The sequence below is a fragment of the Liolophura sinensis genome, chromosome 8 (genome assembly GCF_032854445.1).
Source record: "Liolophura sinensis isolate JHLJ2023 chromosome 8, CUHK_Ljap_v2, whole genome shotgun sequence".
Taxonomy (NCBI): Eukaryota; Metazoa; Mollusca; class Polyplacophora; order Chitonida; family Chitonidae; genus Liolophura; species Liolophura sinensis.
In genome coordinates this window covers 57,532,206-57,548,330 of record NC_088302.1, presented here as the reverse complement: position 1 = coordinate 57,548,330, position 16,125 = coordinate 57,532,206, and the positions used below count along the sequence as shown (strand labels likewise).

Genomic DNA, 16,125 nt, shown 5'->3' with positions numbered 1-16,125 from the left:
TTAACGTCACATTTAACAAATTTTTCAGTAATATGACGACGGAGTCCTTAGAGTGCATTTAATGTGCCTCCTTGTTGCAGGACAGATTTCCACTGCTCGTTTATCTAGTGCTGCTTCACTGAGACGCCTTACCAAAGGCAAGTAAGCCGCCCCACAAGAGCCATTATACTAATATGGGTCAACCACTCGTTGCACTATCCCCTTAATGCTGAACGCCAAACGAGGAAGCTACAACTTTTAAGCTCTTAGGTGTGACCCAACCCAGGTTTGACCCTGGGTCTACCGCCCTAAAGCAGACACTAGGCCAAATGAGCCATAGGGGGCCAGTTACACATCTACAAGTAAGCCCTGAAGTGAAGCAAACCAAACACACAACCATTTGTGGTTTTTGTGTTGTCATATGTTTGTCATATGTACAGATAAAATCCCCGTCAATTGATTTCATGTTTCACAATACAAAAGCTTTACAAGTACAAAGGCTTACAGCAAAGTACGCTTCTCACAAAAGACATAAATAAATGGGATGTAAGATCTCCTGATTGGTAAAACTTCCAAAAAAAAAAAATACATAGCTAGTATGCGTATACGTTTAGACATGTTCCTACATGTACAGTGTCATTAACGCATGTGTACATTCAAGATCCAGGCCATTCCACTACAGTTTTAAGCTTTGCTACAGAAATCTTAAAAGAAAAAACAAATTATAATGGAAAATTGTGACTGGCACCATGACATGAGCAGCTGCGTGATATAACAGGGCCTAATCCAGCCCTTCTCAGCGTCCGATTACCAGACGCTGCTGTTCCCTCGAAGTGCCCCTTTCCAGGGAACGTCCCTTCGCCACAGAGGCGAAAGCAATGGATGCCTTTCAACTTCAGTTGTTTAGGTTTAATGTTTGTAAATTTACTCAAATTTAAGGTTGCATCCAGAATCAACAAGGAATATTTCACTTCAATGTGAAAGAACTTGATTATGAAAACAACAAAGCTTTTAGAAAGCATTTAAAATTTGAAATGTATGCCCTGAAGCAGGTGACGAAAACTGGACCCAAGATAATTTACCTAGCATTCAGATTTTGCAGGCAGGGAATTACTTTCAATTTACTTTCAAAAAAAAAAAATTCTGAGGCCAGATTAGGCCCTGTATATGCACATTAAAATGTAAACCTGCAGAAGGTTGTTAATCAGTGATGACAGGTCAATGACAACTAACTATGACAACACCATCCTGGACAACTAATTAAATCTGTAGGATAACAACCCCTTGTTAGCACACTGACAAGATTCTGCGCACATTGTTCTTCACCTTTAATAGTCCCATGCCAGGTGTTCAGATGTGTTAATGACATGAGGTGAGAAATGCTCTCAGCTACTCGTTCACCAACACCTCCTCACATCTGCCACTTAAATACACCTCCTCAAACACCAGTGGTTCCTCCACAGCCAGACCAATATTCGTACATCTGCATGTATTAGGCAAAAAATCCATGAATCCCACAAATTGGTGTTTTAGATGAAAACAATCTGAATTCATAGACAGGGCTGGCACATGACACAGGGTGCAGACTGAGTTCACTGGCCACACCTCACATGCATGTATACACATTAGCCTGCAGTCTTTGACCGGTCATACAAAAGCCTAGGTTAAAATGGGATCAATCCCAGAGTTACATGCAGGCAATATTTCACACCCGCAATCTGTATTTTATATAATTTATTCTACTGAATCAACGTCCTTGTTATGAAGTTGCACATTCATCTTAACATTAGGAGTGAAAATTCTTGGGTGTGGCATTTAACAACAAACAAATAAAACTGAGCTGTAAGAGCTGTTCCAAATTAAATTGTCAAGATTTCCATCATTCTTCAAATTAGCAGAATCATGAACATTTTCATTCAGAAGAGAACTTAGAAGCAAGATTTATTTTGCTGAAAAAAAGGTAGACAGGAAATCGATTGAAGCCAAAGATCCTATTTGTGCACTACTACACTGGGGTCTTATGTGACACAGATCTTCCTAAATTAAACAAAAATTAATACACCACCACAGAGAGTAGAACTTAACAAGTGCTTTTTTCTCATGCACAATTACCAAATTTCACTTTCAGAAAATTTTTGTTACTATCAAAGTCTTAGTGAATGTGTTCACGTACTGGAGGAAAAAAAAGAGTGCATATGTACATGTCACAGAGTTATAATATCACCTGCGCTATGTACCACACCTGACTGGAAAAAGCCCAACAGCTGGACTGAGTGTATCACATCTGACTGGATTAAGTCCACTAGCTGGACTAAGTGTACCACACCTGACTGGAGTAAGCCAAATAGTTGGACTCTGTGTGTACCACACCTGACTGGATTAAGCCCAACATCTGTACTAAGTGTACCACACCTGACTGGAGTAAGCCCATTAGCTGGGCTGAGTGTAACACACCTGACTGGAATAGCCAAATAGCTGGACTGTCTGTACCACATACGACTTGAGTAAGCCCAAGAGCTATACTAAGTGTATTGGGCTGAGCTTTCGCTGTACTAAGTGTACAGGGCTAGAGATTCAACGTATTGAGTGTGCAGGGCTGGGACTCACCTTATTGAGTGTACAGGGCTAGAGTTTTACTGTACTGAGTATACAGGGCTGGGACTTCACTGTACTGGGTGTACAGGGCTGGGATTTCACTGTACTGGGTGTACAGGGCTGGGATTTCACTGTACTGAGTGTACAGGGCTGGGATTTCACTGTACTGAGTGTACAGGGCTGGGATTTCACTGTACTGGGTGTACAGGGCTGGGATTTCACTGTACTGAGTGTACAGGGCTTGGGTTTCATAGAGGAGGGACAAACTAACCAACCTAGCAAGCAGTGTAACCCTCAGGAATAAACCTCAATTCAGCAAGTTTTCTCCATTTTATGTTAATTTTTCTGATGCGCATGAGCTTTTCATCAACTCTTGCACACAGTTCAGAAGTCAAAAACTTATAAAAACATACATAAGAAAGTAGAAATGAGGTGAAACCTGTATTGCGACAGAAATCTGCAGTGTGGTATATACACATAGGTAGCCCTAACGCGCCAAAGTAGAACAGATCCTGTGCCTTGTGACATCTGCTCATCCACATGTACCTGTGCAAATCATACCTGGCAACACTTCCGTGAGGCAATTTTTAACATGGTATCATTTGCATAGTCACTATAGACCTGGGAGCATTTCCACGATACACTTTTTACCATCAGTTTAGTCACTACATGTGACACTTGCTGGATGCAATTTAAACATGTTACCATTAGGATAGTCACTATATACCTGGAGACATTTCTTTGACACAATTCAAACATGTTATCATTAACAGTCACTACATACCTGAGGACACTTCCTTCATGCAATTTAAACATGTTATCATTAACACAGTCACTATATACCTGAGGACACTTCCTTCACGCAATTTAAACATGCTATCATGAACATAGTCACTATATAACTGAAGACACTCCCTTCACACAATTTAAACAGGCTATCATTAACACAGTCACTATATAACTGAAGACACTCCCTTCACGCAATTTAAACATGCTATCATTAGCATCGTCACTACATACCTAAGGACACTTCCTTCACCCAATTTAAACACGCTATCATTAACATAGTCACTATATACCTGAGGACACTTCTATCATTAACATATTCACTATATACCTCAGTTACTATGTCCTTCAGTTCTTGTCGATATTGTACAATGCCTGCGGCTATCATTTTATAACCTCGGATAACCTTATTAATGCAGTATACTGTATAGATATGTTTTTAAGTACCAGCACACTCAACATTTCATTAAAATGTACTGTCTGACTGGAAAACACAACTTACAGGACTTTGCAACTTACAGGACTTTCCTGTGAGAATTTACCACATGTACCATGCCATTGTTTCTGTGATTCTAAAAATCTATGTGTACCTGGTAAATCCAGGTGGTAGCTCATTTGTACAGAAATATGGGGCTTACAGTGACATGTAACACTGGTTCTACATTACACCCGTGCAACTATGCTGCAAGAGAAGAAAACAGGACAGAAAACTGAGACCTGTAAATATTCCATAACACAAAACAGACAGGTACATGTGCTTTGTGAAATGCATTTCACCTGCCCTGTAGTATATATATGACATGACAACAGGTACACATAAGTGATGCACCTCAGCATGAGATAAACCCACACTATCTAGTATGACATCATACGATGTACATACATGTGTATATGTGTGAGCCAATCAGGACCTTTACTCCAGCTCCTGCTGTCAATATGGGGGGCAGTACACCAGGCTTCACAGACTGTATAGATGTGTGAGGTGATCAGGGCCCTTACTCCAGCTCCTGCTGTCATTATGGGGGACAGTACACGAGGCTTCACAGACTGTATACATATGTGAGGCGATCAGGGCCTTTACCCCACCTCCTGCTGTCAATATAGGGGACAGTACACCAGGCTTCACAGACTGTATACATGTGTGAGGCGATCAGGGCTGTCAATATAGGGGACAGTACACCAGGCTTCACAGACTGTATACATGTGTGAAGCGATCAGGGCCCTTACTCCAGCTCCTGCTGTCAATATAGGGGACAGTATACAAGGCTTCACAGACTGTATACATATGTGAGGCGATCAGGGCCTTTACCCCACCTCCTGCTGTCAATATAGGGGACAGTACACGAGGCTTCACAGGCTGTATACATATGTGAGGCGATCAGGGCCTTTACCCCACCTCCTGCTGTCAATATAGGGGACAGTACACCAGGCTTCACAGACTGTAAACATGAGTGAGGCGATCAGGGCTGTCAATATAGGGGACAGTACACCAGGCTTCACAGACTGTATACATGTGTGAAGCGATCAGGTCCCTTACTCCAGCTCCTGCTGTCATTATGGGGGACAGTACACCAGGCTTCACAGACTGTATATGTATGTGAGGCGATCAGGGCCCTTACTCCAGCTCCTGCTGTCATTATGGGGCACAGTACACCAGGCTTCACAGACTGTATACATGTGTGAGGCGATCAGGTCCCTTACTCCAGCTCCTGCTGTCATTATGGGGGGACAGTACACCAGGCTTCACAGACTGTATACATGTGTGAGGCGATCAGGTCCCTTACTCCAGCTCCTGCTGTCATTATGGGGGACAGTACACCAGGCTTCACAGACTGTATATGTATGTGAGGCGATCAGGGCCCTTACTCCAGCTCCTGCTGTCAATATAGGGGACAGTACACAAGGCTTCACAGACTGTATACATGTGTGAGGCGATCAGGTCCCTTACTCCAGCTCCTGCTGTCATTATGGGGGACAGTACACCAGGCTTCACAGACTGTATACATGTGTGAGGCGATCAGGGCCCTTACTCCAGCTCCTGCTGTCATTATGGGGGACAGTACACCAGGCTTCACAGACTGTATACATATGTGAGGCGATCAGGGCCCTTACTCCAGCTCCTGCTGTCAATATAGGGGACAGTACACCAGGCTTCACAGATTGTATTTCCATGGGTGGATTAAGTTTCATACATGCATATAACCCTGCTGATGACAAGCATTTGGCGAGGATGTACACTACAAAACACATCCACATCTCCATCCCTCCAACATAAACATGTTGGCAGGGATTCATAGAAATCCAAATTTTTACAACCAGAAACTCAAAACTGAGTGCTCTTTTCTCGTCCAGACAGAATATATTTATGTTTTACCCGCCAACTATAACCTGGTTTATATTCCGCTTTAGGGATCAGTAATTTTGTGAGCGTGAAAGTATATACAATGTATACATATGAGAAAGACAAAGTTTAATTTTATTTGAGGTTCATTTCTCATCATGATTTTATTTTTGGTACAAACATATACTTTTTTTTAGTATATTACCCTGATCAGAGATATATACATTGTATAATAAAACAGTTATAAACCATGGTGATGCATGTTCAGTTCTTGGTTGTACATTAAAGGAAAGGGAGGATTAGAACTAACAAAGATAATGTCAAAAGCAAACGTGCAAAATACAGAGATAAGGCTTATCCTGCTCAGACTAGAGGTGCATAGTGAAACAGTCATAAACCATACATGTGAAATCGGTCTATTGCTTTTCTTGCTTGTTTTGTTTTTATTTTTCTGGTAACTAATGACCCACTGTCTTCTAGTACAATTCACTGGTCCTCTCCACTCACAAAGGGCCTATCAGTTATTCTGTCTGCGACTGAAGACCCGGCCTTACATCATCATGACATGACATTAAAGAGCATGCATTGCATCAGAACGTCATATTATGATATACTGTAAGATTGTAGGCATTTTTCGGAAATGTTTTTTGCAACACAGTCATTACCATTTCTATTTGTTTGGTTAGTGTGAGCATGAAAATCTCCATTATTTGTACCACTGCCATAAGTGGCAACAGATCAAGGCAACACATCGTAAAAATATACATGTTTTGGTCCTTAAATTGTATAGTTGTATCTCAACAGTACAAATATGGCAAAGACACAAAATACAAATACTATTTCTCAACCTTTTTTCAATCTTTTCAGGATTATATCCAAGTGTTCATCACACAGAGTAAATGTAATTAAGACCTCATTCCAGAATTCAACGGACCATGAAAAACTTTGTATTGTTAGTTTGTTGGCATTCACGCAGTTACGAAAATCAACTATTGGGCACTAACCCAAAGGGTCAAGCAGTGCTACAGATAAATTTCAGATGTAGCACAGTACTCTAAACTTCTGAGGGAGTACTGGGTAAGCCTACTGCAGTAAACATTTTTGAAAATACTCAACACTTCACTTTTTTGGGTTCCCAGCAATACACGTGGAAAGTGTGAAGTTGATTGAGTGAAGGGGGTTTACAAAATCGAAAAACGTACATGTGCATACATGTATAGGCCTAAATAGACCTACTGGTACAGAGATTCTTGTTGTTACATATAGGCCTAAATAGACCTACCAGTACAGAGATTCTTGTAGTTACATATAGGCCTAAATAGATCTACCAGTACAGAGATTCTTGTTGTTACATATAGGCCTAAATAGACCTACCAGTGCAGAGATTCTTGTAGTTACATATAGGCCTAAATAGACCTACCGGTACAGAGATTCTTGTAGTTACATACAGTACTACATAGACCTACTGGTACAGAGATTCTTGTTGTTACATACAGGACTACATAGACCTACCGGTACAGAGATTCTTGTAGTTACATATAGGACTACATGGACCTACTGGTACAGAGATTCTTGTTGTTACATATAGGCCTACATAGACCTACTGGTATAGAGATTCTTGTAGTTACATATAGAACTACATAGACCTACCAGTACAGAGATTCTTGTTGTTACATATAGGCCTACATAGACCTACTGGTACAGAGATTCTTGTAGTTACATACAGGACTACATGGACCTACTGGTACAGAGATTCTTGTAGTTACTTATAGGTCTACATAGACCTACTGGTACAGAGATTCTTGTTGTTACATATAGAACTACATAGACCTACGGGTACAGAGATTCTTGTTGTTACATATAGGACTACATGGACCTACCGATACAGAGATTCTTCTTGTTACATATAGGACTACATAGACCTACCAGTACAGAGATTCTTGTAGTTACATACAGGACTACATAGACCTACCGGTACAGAGATTCTTGTTGTTACATACAGGACTACATAGACCTACCGGTACAGAGAGTCTTGTAGTTACATACAGGACTACATAGACCTACCGGTACAGAGAGTCTTGTAGTTACATACAGGACTACATAGACCTACCGGTACAGAGATTCTTGTAGTTACATACAGGACTACATAGACCTACCGGTACAGAGATTCTTGTTGTTACATATAGGACTACAAGTATATGTACGTACATGTCGATTGCCCAGAATTACGACTTGTCATAACATTTTAGAATAAATTAATTATTGCAGCTCATCCTCACGAGGAATGAATCTGAAGACACTCATAGGCCTACATTTATTTACTACACCTCAGCCTGTAAGCTTACTGGTTTTATTCCAAAACTTTTAACTCACGCACTGACAATTAACTTTACCTTTTCATTCTGTTTTGATAGCAGGGGTTGCAGTATTATTTCATTCTATGGTAACTTGCCTAATGCGACTGGTAATTTTTTTTGTTTACAGAAACATTTCTGTGTACATGAACAACTGCCGTTTTGGGATCAAAACATGATATGATTGTTATGCTACATCCAAATGTAGGCCTACATTAGAAGACAAAAGTTTATATGTGCTTTATTTATTGGCAGTATATAGTGTAAATCTAAAGTGTTTCTGAACACTGGCTGTTTTTGTGATTGTTGTATTTCATTGCATTAGCTTCTCTCCTCAGAAATCATCAATACATATACACATTGCAAACTGGCCCTCAACAACACTTTTTTAGCACTTGATACATCTTCTTCATAGCGAACAATAGAGAATCTCACAAATACAGACATCACAGTAGTCATTCTCCATGACTACAGGTAGTGGTAAGTGAGCCTTTGCTGTAACCTTCAGTTTCTGAAAACTAAAATTTTGTGGACAGCGTCCAAGGTAAACTAATTTGGAGATCTACTTTCGATTTTTTACTTTAGATTCAATTTTTTTGCATGTACGCTATAGCTTTCAGGAACATAGGCATTCACTCAAATTGTCATGCGTATTCAGTATGCTCTGTTTTATTTTTAGAAGCGTATCATCTAATTTTCAAGCGCATTTACGCCTGCATGTCCCTTATCTGTAGAACTAAGGCCAAGGTCAAATGGCATACCCGCCGTCTGATGAATTCTGCATTCTTTATATTCACCATTTTGCTGATTAACAAAGCACTCGATTGCGGTAAGGTAGGCCTAAATATCATTAGGAGCTGTTAAACACATTAACGTAGTCTACCTTACAAGGTGTAAATCTTTTCGCTACATATGCTCTCACAGGCAATCAAGGTACCAACTGTTAGGTGACTACCCCAGCGATCCTCAAAATAGTGCAAGCATATTCAATAACCTTTCATGACACAAACTAAACGAATAATAAATGAAAGCACGGCTCCAAACATAATTAAAATTTCAATCAATCCATAATCATAACATATAAATCCTACCAAAACAATGAAAAAAACATCACGAAAGGAAGGTAACATTTGACCATAACACAGTCAATGTCGTTAAGTGCACTGACTTGTCGTACTTGGGTGAAACTACTTCAGCAATTTCTTCACATTTGTTCATGCCTCTATAATGGACCTCTGGCGATTCTCACCAATAAAAAGACCCATAAAAACAAATATGTTACTCTGAACATACTAAATTTAATGAACCTGTCTTTTCAGAAAAGTGAGGAGCCTCACCTCAGATCACAGAATAAATGACCTAATTTACATTGTCAGTAAACATTTATACTTCAGGAAGAGGGGAGCCAAGATCATGTTGTGTTGCCGGAAGTTTAAGGGTGAAACATCAGCCTTGTCCCTGTAAAGGAACTTCCCTGTATGGATTTGGAAAATGCACCTGCCCTTTCAAGTGCCTCTACTTCCCTTTTCACGTAACTACAATGTATCAATAAAAGGATACATTTACATTTCCTATCCACCACAATTTTCATTACTGGGTTGGTGACTGTCACTGACAGCTTGGAAAATCATACCAATTACATATGCTTTTGACATACTGGAGAAAAATTATCCTCACACCTGACTAACTGTTTTTTTGCTTAATATGGCATCTCTCAAACAGTACATTTCTGGCACCAAAACAAGGGGCTCAAGTGGGGGGTCTCAAGCCAGGAATAACATAATATTTTATGCCAACTTAAAAAGGAGATTTTTTGATGACAAAGACTTGAAGCCAAAATGGGGATTTTTTGATGACATAGGTCTGAAGCCAAAATCTTCAGTTTTCAGCCTGCTACTACAAAATTTAAGATCTACATGAATCAGTTTCAATTTGTCACAATGATCACTTGGCTACAGAGATATACATGTACACCCGCTAATTTAAATCACAAGTAGTAAATTCAAAGAGTAGATTCAGTAACAGATTCAAACAACTGCTGGTTCCCTTTATAAAACCAATACATGAGCCAGCTTTTTATGGTTACACACAGTACTTTGCACTGTACACTAGTGTTTTGGCACAATGAATCAGACTTAAATACGACATCACATCGCACATGCTTAGCAGACAAGGCTCTGTGCTATTACTGGGTTACACAGGTCAAAATGCAGATTTAATCAGGTAGCCAGATTGACCTGATTTGGCCGGACTGACCATAAAGTTGCTGAAGATAGGTGGTGATGTGATTAGCATTACATGTTATGTGTTAAGGATGCTTGGTCTTGAATCAGGCCTCTGTGATGGCGGTCGGTCTTTGAACACTGTAGGTGGGGGAGAGCAACACGGCTTGAGTCCATTTGCTCACCCCGTGAGCTTGACCACTTCAGCTTGTCACTGATGCAGACCTTGACCATCCCAGTCAACCGCTCAACACTATACATATATTTTTGTACGAAATTCAGATTTTATCCAAAAATTTGAGTATTTGTACCAGAAAAACATACAGCTGAGTTCCACCCCCAACCCATCCCCCTTCAGTTTTTAACTAAATCTTACCACCGACCATCAGGGTCTAAAATCAACATGTATGAATCCTTGGAAGATATGATGTGAAATATGGCTATAAGCTCAACATTATGCCCAGTTTGGTTCAACTAAAACCAGGTAATTTCACCTCTACATAGATTGGTTAATTGGTGTCTATCGCTGTGCTCAGTCATCGATGGCTATCAGGTTTAAGGGTTGAAGAAACTGGAATACCTGAAGTAAATCACCTTCATCCATACACGCACTTCCATCTTGTAAACACAAAAACCATACACGACAAAGACAGTGAGAACAGTACAAACAAAAACAATGAGAGCCCATTACGTGTGCAGTATAATGGAAGAAGGGTTGTACTTACTGAGAGCCTCTCCTTGGCATGTGCATAGCGAAACCTCTGGATGTAGTAGAAGACCAGCCATGCCAGAGAGATGATCATTAAAACAATGAACGATATGGAAACAAACAGAACAGAAGTCTTGCTGATGCTTGAGGGCTCGTTACCTCTGGGAACGATAGGACCTTTCGAGATATGAATCGTAACTCGCACGCCCGAATCTACAAGCTCTGCAATGCGATGACCGCTGGACTTTTTGATTGATATTGCCACCACATCTGTCACTAGAAGGAAAGAAAAGAGGAAAAAATTAATTTAACAGACGATGTACGTCTTGTAAACATTGATTAATTCATGGATTAGTGATATTTTCTTTCATCTGAAATTAAAATTCATTTACATCTGTCACACACCAACCACATACTTATTTATTCATTTATGTGAACTGTTTATTATGTATAAACGCCCAGGAACGTCCTGTAAATGAAGGGGGTGCGGTTTGAAACAAAAACGTAAAACCTTTTGCCCAACAAGCACAACCGGCTTTGTCAAGTGGCACATGTTACAACATGGAGGTATGACAAGTCACAATGTCATCAAATGCATTATACAGCCTAATACATGCACATGTTATCTGTGCACGAGCTCGTTCAGCCCCGACAGCTGACTGATACACCACATGCATGTAAGCTTAACAATACCACATTACATGTTATGCTTGCAAGTCATCAAAAAGAATGTCAATTTCCGAATAATTATACCAGAATTGATGGACACTAAAAATAACCAAGATTAAGTATCAAGCTAATTACATTAAACATGACACGGTGTTATACGTGCAAACCACACAACATCAGCCTAAACATGTATGAATACAAGTATTTCTAATACACTTATCACAGCTGCATATTTGCAGGACAGCAGGGCAGCTTAAAGTGGTTTGATCTAAAGATACACAACATTATTAATTTATCTCACCACCGTGTGTTGTGCACTTCACTAACTTTTCTGACAAAACTTCTGTTCAAAATCCCAATCCACTCAGTATGCATTTGTGTGTGGTATGGTTACACAACATACATGTACATATGAGGTACGTGACCATATATATCCATTCAGTATGCATTCGTGTGTGGTATGGTTACACAACATACATGTACATATGAGGTATGTGACCATATATATCCATTCAGTATGCATTTGTGTGTGGTATGGTTACACAACATACATGTACATATGAGGAACGTGACAATGTATATCAAGTCAGTATGCATTCGTGTGTGGTATGGTTACACAACATACATGTACATGCGAGGTACATGACCATATATATCAAGTCAGTATGCATTCGTGTGTTGTATGGTTACACAACATACATGTACAAGTGAGGTATGTGACCATACATATCCAGTCAGTATGCATTCGTGTGTGGTATGGTTACACAACATACATGTACATATGAGGTATGTGACCATGTATATCAAGTCAGTATGCATTCGTGTGTGGTATGGTTACACAACATACATGTACAAGTGAGGTATGTGACCCTATATATCCAGTCAGTATGCATTTGTGTGTGGTATGGTTACACAACATACATGTACATATGAGGTACGTGACAATGTATATCAAGTCAGTATGCATTCGTGTGTGGTATGGTTACACAACATACATGTACATGCGAGGTACATGACCATATATATCCAGTCAGTATGCATTCGTGTGAGGTATGGTTACACAACATACGTGTACATATAAGGTAAATGACCATATATATCCATTCAGTATGCATTCGTGAGTGGTATGGTTACACAACATACATGTACATATGAGGTATGTGACCATATATATCCAGTCAGTATGCATTCATGTGAGGTATGGTCACACAACATACATGTACAAGTGAGGTATGTGACCATATATATCCAGTCAGTATGCATTCGTGTGAGGTATGGTTACACAACATACATGTACATATGAGGTACGTGACCACATATATCCAGTGAGTATGCATTCGTGTGAGGTATGGTCACACAACATACATGTACATGTGAGGTACGTGATCATATATATCCAGTCAGTATGCATTTGTGTGTGGTATGGTTACACAACATACATGTACATATGAGGTACGTGACCATATATATCCAGTCAGTATGCATTCGTGTGTGGTATGGTTACACAACATACATGTACATATGAGGTATGTGACCATATATATCCAGTCAGTATGCATTCGTGTGTGGTATGGTTACACAATATACACGTACATATGAGGTACGTGACCATATATATCCAGTCAGTATGCATTCGTGTGTGGTATGGTTACACAATATACATGTACATATGAGGTATGTGACCATATATATCCTGTCAGTATGCATTCGTGTGTGGTATGGTTACACAACATACAAGTGCAGATGAGGTACGTGATCATATATATCCATTCAGTATGCATTTGTGTGTGGTATGGTTACACAATATACATGTACATATGAGGTATGTGACCATGTATATCCAGTCAGTATGCATTCGTGTGTGGTATGGTTACACAACATACATGTACATATGAGGTACGTGACCATATATATCCAGTCAGTATGCATTTGGTGTGGTATGGTTACACAATATACACGTACATATGAGGTACGTGACCATATATATCCAGTCAGTATGCATTCGTGTGTGGTATGGTTACACAACATACATGTACATATGAGGTACGTGACCATATATATCCATTCAGTATGCATTCGTGTGTGGTATGGTTACACAACATACATGTACATATGAGGTACGTGACCATATATATCCAGTCAGTATGCATTCGTGTGTTGTATGGTTACACAACATACATGTACATATGAGGTACGTGACCATATATATCCAGTCAGTATGCATTTGTGTGTGGTATGGTTACACAATATACACGTACATATGAGGTACGTGACCATATATATCCAGTCAGTATGCATTCGTGTGTGGTATGGTTACACAACATACATGTACATATGAGGTACGTGACCATATATATCCAGTCAGTATGCATTCGTGTGTGGTATGGTTACACAACATACATGAAAGGTATGTGACCATATATATCCAGTCAGTATGCATTCGTGTGTGGTATGGTTACACAACATACACGAAAGGTATGTGACCATATATATCCAGTCAGTATGCATTCGTGTGTGGTATGGTTACACAACATACATGTACATATGAGGTACGTGACCATATATATCCAGTCAGTATGCATTTGTGTGTGGTATGGTTACACAACATACATGTACATATGAGGTATGTGACCATATATATCCAGTCAGTATGCATTCATGTGTGGTATGGTTACACAACATACATGAAAGGTATGTGACCATATATATCCTGTCAGTATGCATTCGTGTGTGGTATGGTTACACAACATACATGAAAGGTATGTGACCATATATATCCAGTCAGTATGCATTCGTGTGTGGTATGGTTACACAACATACATGAAAGGTATGTGACCATATATATCCAGTCAGTATGCATTCGTGTGTGGTATGGTTACACAACATACATGAAAGGTATGTGACCATATATATCCAGTCAGTATGCATTAGTGTGTGGTATGGTTACACAACATACATGAAAGGTACGTGATCATATATATCCAGTCAGTATGCATTCGTGTGTGGTATGGTTACACAACATACACGTACATATGAGGTACGTCACCATATATATCCAGTCAGTATGCATTCGTGTGTGGTATGGTTACACAACAAACACGTACATATGAGGTACGTGACCATATATATCCAGTCAGTATGCATTCGTGTGTGGTATGGTTACACAACATACATGAAAGGTATGTGACCATATATATCCTGTCAGTATGCATTCGTGTGTGGTATGGTTACACAACATACATGAAAGGTATGTGACCATATATATCCAGTCAGTATGCATTCGTGTGTGGTATGGTTACACAACATACATGAAAGGTATGTGACCATATATATCCAGTCAGTATGCATTCGTGTGTGGTATGGTTACACAACATACATGAAAGGTATGTGACCATATATATCCAGTCACACAGGATGAAATGCAAAAACAAAATATCATCAACAATGGGTGTCAACGTTCACAAGAAAGGACACAAAGCTGAAAACAATTTTAAAATGCATTAAGTCTGATTATTTTGATAAACACTGAAACAGTGAGATTTCAAATTATTTGTCAACTGCTTGTTTTCAGTTTTACATTTAACCTAATTCATATGATAACTATGTATTTTAATACTGTATCAACTTTCAACCAAATTCTGAATACATTTGTCAGAAGTAAGGCTAAGCAATGTTAGCCAGGTACCCATGTGACACGGCACTAGAACTCAGCATGCCTCACCAGATATCTACAAGTACATGGTGAGCAGAGGGGAATATTCCTGTCAGAAGTATTGAGAAGTATATGTAAGTGTGAGTAAGCTTTCAATTTTACCCAGGTACCCACGTGACACGGCCCTAGAACTCAGCATGCCTCACCAGATATCTACAAGTACATGGTGAGGAGAGGTGAATATTCCTGTCAGAAGTATTGAGAAGTATATGTAAGTGTGAGCAAGCTTTCAATATTATCCAGGTTCCCATGTGACACGGCACTAGAACTCAGCATGCCTCACCAGATATCTACAAGTACATGTACATGGTGAGGAGAGGTGAATATTCCTGTCAGAAGTATTGAGAAGTATATGTAAGTGTGAGTAAGCTTTCAATTTTACCCAGGTACCCACGTGACACGGCCCTAGAACTCAGCATGCCTCACCAGATATCTACAAGTACATGGTGAGGAGAGGTGAATATTCCTGTCAGAAGTATTAAGAAGTATATGTAAGTGTGAACAAGCTTTCAATATTACCCAGGTTCTCATGTGACAAGGCACTAGAACTCAGCATGCCTCACCAGATATCTACAAGTACATGGTGAGGAGAGGTGAATATTCCTGTCAGAAGTATTGAGAAGTACATGTAAGTGTGAGCAAGCTTTCAATATTACCCAGGTTCCCATGTGACACGGCACTAGATGCATACATCACCTGATATCTACATGGATTCTGAGGCATATATAATTTAAACATGATTTGGGAGATTTGAGATC

The 16,125-nt window shown here is 39.6% G+C and overlaps 1 protein-coding gene across 2 annotated transcripts in view; it reads right to left on the bottom strand.

The window, feature by feature from the left end:
- The window catches only part of LOC135472124 (RING finger protein 150-like), a 46,233-nt gene that overhangs the window by 18,047 nt on the left and 12,061 nt on the right, over positions 1 to 16,125 (bottom strand). For both annotated transcript variants that reach the window (XR_010444498.1, XM_064751482.1), the window contains exon 2: positions 11,003 to 11,262. Coding sequence is in view for 1 of the 2 variants with exons in the window: in XM_064751482.1 (XP_064607552.1) it covers positions 11,003 to 11,262 (260 nt within the window). In the remaining variant the exon portion in view is untranslated. The remainder of the gene's footprint in view (positions 1 to 11,002; positions 11,263 to 16,125) is intronic.